Source organism: Antechinus flavipes, chromosome 1, assembly GCF_016432865.1.
Source record: "Antechinus flavipes isolate AdamAnt ecotype Samford, QLD, Australia chromosome 1, AdamAnt_v2, whole genome shotgun sequence".
Taxonomy (NCBI): Eukaryota; Metazoa; Chordata; class Mammalia; order Dasyuromorphia; family Dasyuridae; genus Antechinus; species Antechinus flavipes.
The window spans coordinates 690,942,373-690,948,372 of record NC_067398.1 but is presented as its reverse complement, the minus strand read 5'-3'; the positions used below and the strand labels follow the sequence as shown (position 1 = coordinate 690,948,372).

At 46.7% G+C, this 6,000-nt stretch overlaps 1 protein-coding gene across 3 annotated transcripts; it reads right to left on the bottom strand.

Moving 5' to 3' along the window:
• Window positions 1-1,394: 1,394 nt before the first annotated feature.
• UBC (ubiquitin C) lies at window positions 1,395-5,350 on the bottom strand. 3 transcript variants are annotated; one of them, XM_051972623.1, is made up of 2 exons: window positions 5,327-5,350; window positions 1,395-2,848 (listed from the first exon to the last, which is right to left on the bottom strand). In XM_051972623.1, the coding sequence occupies exon 2, from the start codon at window positions 2,843-2,845 to the stop codon at window positions 1,472-1,474; it is 1,374 nt and encodes a 457-aa protein (XP_051828583.1). In that variant the 5' UTR covers window positions 2,846-2,848; window positions 5,327-5,350; the 3' UTR covers window positions 1,395-1,471. The 3 variants fall into 3 exon arrangements, with proteins under 3 accessions (XP_051828583.1, XP_051828581.1, XP_051828582.1); XM_051972621.1 differs by lacking the exon at window positions 5,327-5,350 and adding an exon at window positions 4,143-4,259; XM_051972622.1 differs by lacking the exon at window positions 5,327-5,350 and adding an exon at window positions 3,402-3,490.
• Between the last annotated feature and the right edge of the window lie 650 nt (window positions 5,351-6,000).

Genomic DNA, 6,000 nt, shown 5'->3' with positions numbered 1-6,000 from the left:
TCTCCTGGCAGGCCTGCCAAATGGACAGTTCTTGTTCAACCCCAGTTGGCTGTAGATAGATCATTGAATTCCTAAGTATATATTAAAAAAATTAGTCTCAAGCTTAATCAAAATCAGAAATTGCATCTGCAGATTTTAGTGGGACAAGCCATTTTCCTGCTACTACAGAATTTTTAAAAAATTCCTTGGAATTAACATGTTTTACTGCTCCCTGGCAATCAGGAATGCAGAAGACTGGGTTCAATTCCTTAGATTTAAGATTCTTCTACACCTATAAAACGCTGAGTAGCCCATTTCCCAATTAAGACCACATGTGAGCTATTCATTTTATATAACCAAGGGCAAACTTTTGCAGCTTTCCTAACCCTATTTCCTAGATCATACAAATGCTATTTAATATTAAGTGTAAATACTTGGCAAACCAATCTATCTTTGGAATGTTTGCTTCCTTCCTTTTACCTAAAACATGCAATGACACTAAATGCATATTAAGCAGATGATACCTTATCAGGATCAGCCCAGTGGCCAATGCCCAGCTATTTCAGATGACCCAGATACAGAAGGGCCCTTAGAAAATACAACCCCAACCCCATACTCTGGACATTGTCATACTTGAGACAACCTCCTGGTGAGACTAAATATATGAGGACCTTAAGATTCAAATGTTTTGCTTCTTGCTCTTGAATTGTTTATACCCACTTTTAATACAACCAAACTTAATTTTATCCAATTCTATGGCCAGTTAAAACCACAAAGCAGTTTTTACAATTTTTATATAGCCCCCAATGTGCTGTTTTACCACCATTTGGGTTAGCAAAACTTGCCCAAAGTTTTCACTTGTGTGAAAACATCCTACAAGAAACCTTTCACAAAAAAATTATATACCTCTATAAAAACCAATACTCTAATTAAAACTAGGGTCATCTATTGCCCTTTGTAAATTTACTTTCAGATTCTTCCCACCCAAAAGCTTATAAAGTAGCATTATAGGGGTTATTTATAATAGACTTTAAGAAGCAATTTCATACTAATAATGTATTCCCTTGTCTCTTTCTCTATTGGTTTAAGAATGCGTTCAGACCTACCTGGTCACAGCCTTGAGTTACCTTTCCAATGTTTCCTCCTCAGATTGTCTTCAATACCACTTGATCAGCTGAGCTATATTTTTCATCATAATCTTTTCTAAAAACTTATCTGTACCTGACCCCTTAAAATCTTAAAAAGTCTTAAGGTAAAAATTACTTTAAACTATTAATATCTATGACTAATGTGCTTGTTCTTGTGCTTTGGTTTTTTTTTACTTACACAACTCTGAAGGTTAGATTTACTATTTTATGTCCTTAAATACATTGCTATAACCCATATATGACGACTTAAAAGACAAAAAACAAGCATTTTGGGAATGCAACAACTTTATTGAAAGAAAAGTGCAGTGAAATTACTCAAAAGCTTGAAAGAAACTTGAGGGAATTTAGACACCTCCCCTCAAGCGCAGGACCAAGTGCAGGGTGGATTCTTTCTGGATGTTGTAGTCAGACAGGGTACGCCCATCTTCCAGCTGCTTTCCGGCAAAGATCAATCTCTGCTGGTCTGGGGGAATGCCTTCTTTGTCTTGAATTTTGGCCTTGACATTCTCAATGGTATCACTGGGCTCCACTTCAAGGGTGATGGTTTTACCGGTCAAGGTTTTCACAAAGATCTGCATCCCACCTCTGAGACGAAGGACCAAGTGCAGGGTGGATTCTTTCTGGATGTTGTAGTCAGACAGGGTGCGACCATCTTCCAGCTGCTTTCCGGCAAAGATCAGTCTCTGCTGGTCTGGGGGGATGCCTTCTTTGTCTTGAATTTTGGCCTTGACATTCTCAATGGTATCACTGGGCTCCACTTCAAGGGTGATGGTTTTACCGGTCAAGGTTTTCACAAAGATCTGCATCCCACCTCTGAGACGAAGGACCAAGTGCAGGGTGGATTCTTTCTGGATGTTGTAGTCAGACAGGGTACGCCCATCTTCCAGCTGCTTTCCGGCAAAGATCAATCTCTGCTGATCTGGGGGGATGCCTTCTTTATCCTGGATCTTTGCCTTGACATTCTCAATGGTGTCACTGGGCTCCACTTCAAGGGTGATGGTTTTACCAGTCAAGGTCTTCACAAAGATCTGCATCCCACCTCTGAGACGAAGGACTAAGTGAAGAGTTGATTCTTTCTGGATGTTGTAGTCAGACAGGGTGCGACCATCTTCCAGCTGCTTTCCGGCAAAAATCAATCTCTGCTGATCTGGGGGGATGCCTTCTTTATCCTGGATCTTTGCCTTGACATTCTCAATGGTATCACTGGGTTCTACTTCAAGGGTGATGGTCTTGCCAGTCAAGGTCTTCACGAAAATCTGCATCCCACCTCTTAGACGAAGGACCAAGTGCAGGGTGGATTCCTTCTGGATGTTGTAGTCAGACAGGGTACGCCCATCTTCCAGCTGCTTTCCAGCAAAAATTAATCTCTGCTGATCTGGGGGGATGCCTTCTTTATCCTGGATCTTTGCCTTGACATTCTCAATGGTGTCACTGGGTTCTACTTCAAGGGTGATGGTCTTGCCAGTCAAGGTCTTCACGAAGATCTGCATCCCACCTCTGAGACGAAGGACCAAGTGCAGGGTGGATTCTTTCTGGATGTTGTAGTCAGACAAGGTTCGCCCATCTTCCAGCTGCTTTCCAGCAAAGATCAATCTCTGCTGGTCTGGGGGAATGCCTTCCTTGTCCTGAATTTTGGCCTTGACATTCTCAATGGTGTCACTGGGCTCCACTTCAAGGGTGATGGTCTTGCCAGTCAAGGTCTTCACAAAGATCTGCATTGTCTGTTAAAAAACGGAAAGTAAAAAAAATTTAAATATTCATCATCACTACCCTTAAATCCTAAATGCCAATTCAATCCCTCTAGAAATCCTGAAAAAAAAAAATTTGAGGGGAAAAAAAAGACCCCCAAATTTTTATCCCTAGTGGAGATACCCGTTTAAAATAGAATGAAAATAATTAAACTCAATCTAAGGGCTTTTACACCCTTTATACCTAAAAACTAAACAATAATATTTTTAAACCCCAAGCAACTGATGTATAAACATAGTTGTAAAATTTAAAAAGGTTCTTAATATTTTTCTTAGCTACAGTGAGAAAAAGAATTGCTTCCATCTTAGGGCTTCTGCACACCTTATAACTAAAAACTAAAACCTTTAAGTAATTTTTTAAACAATGGAAGGACCAAGGAACTGAGGTAGAAATATTACCATTTTATTTCGAAAAAAGAAGTTCATCTTTACTATATTTCCTTTGCCTTATAGGTAAGAAAATTAGCTTGATTTGATGCAGCTCGATCCTTCTAATGTTTAAATAACGTTAAACACCGAAACTTACTTCTTTTACGCCAGGGCCCCTGTCCCTTCTCCTGACTTAAGTCCTGCAGTATCCACCCCGGCCCCCACCTGACAGTGCCCCTTGACCGGCAAAAGAAAGCCCATCTCGAGCCAGGCTGCCCACCGCCCTCTATCTCGGATGAGCGGACAGAGAAGGGGAGGGGCTGTATCACGTGACGTGATGAGCGGACAGAGGAGTTACTCCCCCTTCCCTCGACGGGCCGCGTACTTCCGGCCACACCCCGACGCGCAGGCGGCCGTAACGCGTTTTTCTTTACTTCCCGCCCCCACCGACGCGACGCGCCAGGCCCGGCTTTATGGCCGATTCTCTCCAGCAGGGGGCGCGCTTTCCTTCCTTCTCGCTTAAGCCCCGGATGAAAGCGCGCCCCTACACTCCCCCGCCCCTTAAGACCAGCGGTTTTCTTACACTAAAGAACCAAGGCCCTTCCTCCCGAATCCCCCGCGGTCTCGAGACCTTGTCTCCCGCAATGGCGGGGGCTTCGTCTCTTCAAGGCTCACCACCAGCCGCCATCTTGCGGGCTTCTTTTACTTCCCTTCCTTCTCTCCCCGCCCCCCCCACTAGCCCGTCAGCCACCTAGAGCCAAAATAAACCGTCACTTCAAGCTCTCACCCAAACCCCAAACTCACCTACCCCGTAGCCCGGCACCAACAAAGCCCACCCCACCCGCAACCCCACCCTTCCCCAGGGGACCGCGATATACAGCGTCCCCTCCCCCCTCACCAAGCGGTGGCGACGGCGACACACACACTGAACAACAGAGTCAACTCCTGTCCTCGGCGGATCTAACTGCGCCACACCCGGCGCGTCCTTATATAGGGACACAGCGCGGCGATTCTATGAGATCCATCCGCGGAAACGCCGAGAAGGAACTATTTCTCCCACGCTAGAACCCCCATCCCACCCTACTCCGAAACAAAAAAACGAGATCACAACTCTCACCGCCCCTAAGCCGTAATCAGGTCGATGGCTTCCTCTCACGAAACTCTTTCTCGAGTTGGTTTAAGGGGCTGAAGAAAAAGTAGCCCGGGGAAGGGGGAGGGGCCATAGCGTGAGCGGAGGGATTCTGAACGTTCGAAAGGAGTGCTTTGACACGGCGGCGTGGAGGGGGAGGGGCGGAAGGGGAGGAAGGGGGAAGGCTCGGCTGGCGCCAAAATCTGGCTTGGCCCAATGGAACGAACATCCCCACCCCCCACCACCACCCGCTGGGAGAAGAGCCGACCCTCCCCCACCTCGCCCCGCGGTGCTCGCCCGTTGGGCCCAAACGCCCACGGCGCGGGGGTGTGGGGGTGGGGGTGGGGTGTCACACTAACGGGAGGTGTCGAAGGCTTTTCCCCCTAGGCCTGGGCACCCCTCGGCCTATATCCCAGAGGGACTGCCCCTCCCCCAACGGCCTTCTCCCGGACTCGGGGGTTTGACCCCAGTCAAAAGACTCGAGACTCCCAGCCCCGCTTCGCAACGATCCTCCCCTCCCCCATCGCCTCTCTGGGCCTCAGTTTCCACATCTGTCAAAAGAGGGGAATGAACACTGGCCCTGCTTCTACCCCTCTCCCTTCCCCCAAAACTTTACACACCCCCTCCCTGGGCCTCAGTTTCCTCATCTGTCAGATGAGGGAACCAGATTCAACCAACGACCTCGGAGGCCCCTTCCGGCTCTCCATCTTATGATTCCTATGAGAGAAGTCCTCCTTGGGGGGGGCCTTCCATCCTTGGGACTCTGGATCAGGCATAATAAAACCATGAATTTGCACAAAGTGCTTGGAGGTTTCCAAAGTATTTTCCTCATTCTCCTGAACCCCCCACCTTCAGTAACCTCACACAGAACAAGTTAGGACTGAATAGAGAGACCTACAATAAGACTTCCTAAGGGTAAGGGGCCTTTCCTTTTTAAATACTTGTCCACTGACAATTTCGGGGTGTTCCTCTGTGAAATCAGGAAGTTAGGGGAATGGGAGGGGGGCAGAAAGCCCCTTGCTCACAACACCAGGGCAGTTGGGTGGTCATCCGGTTGCTCCTCTCTTCATCTCTGACTCTTGGCTCCCACCTTCTACAAGGGACCTTTCTCAAACCCTCTTTATGTTAGATTCTTCCCTCTGTCATTGTCCAATTCCACTGTCCCCTGAATTCTTGAGCAAGAATTGCAGTTTGATATCTTGGATGGGACATTTTATTATCCTGTACATCTCTAAACCATCAAGAGTGTTATGTCATTTCACTGGGCCTCCTCATCTGTAAAACAAAGGAATTGGAGTAGGGGAGCCCAAGGAGTCCTTTCTAACTCCAGATCTAGGGTCCTCTGTTTCAGTAAGGTCCTCTCCAGCTCCAAATTCTTGATCACTAGATCTTTTGGCCAAAATAGAAAACCCTCATACCTGTGATCTCATCAATATGGTCATTTCCTGCACTCATACGGACTTTTTGCTGCTACTCCTATGAGTTTACCCTGGGCATCCTTCCAATGTGGTAGGGGCTTTCCTTGAGTTCTCCTGAATTCCCTCAGGTTACCAGAGGAACACAAGATCTGTCTATCCCTCACTCTCCTCTACTCTACCTCTTTTTCAAGAGTTAATTTCTTTGATTT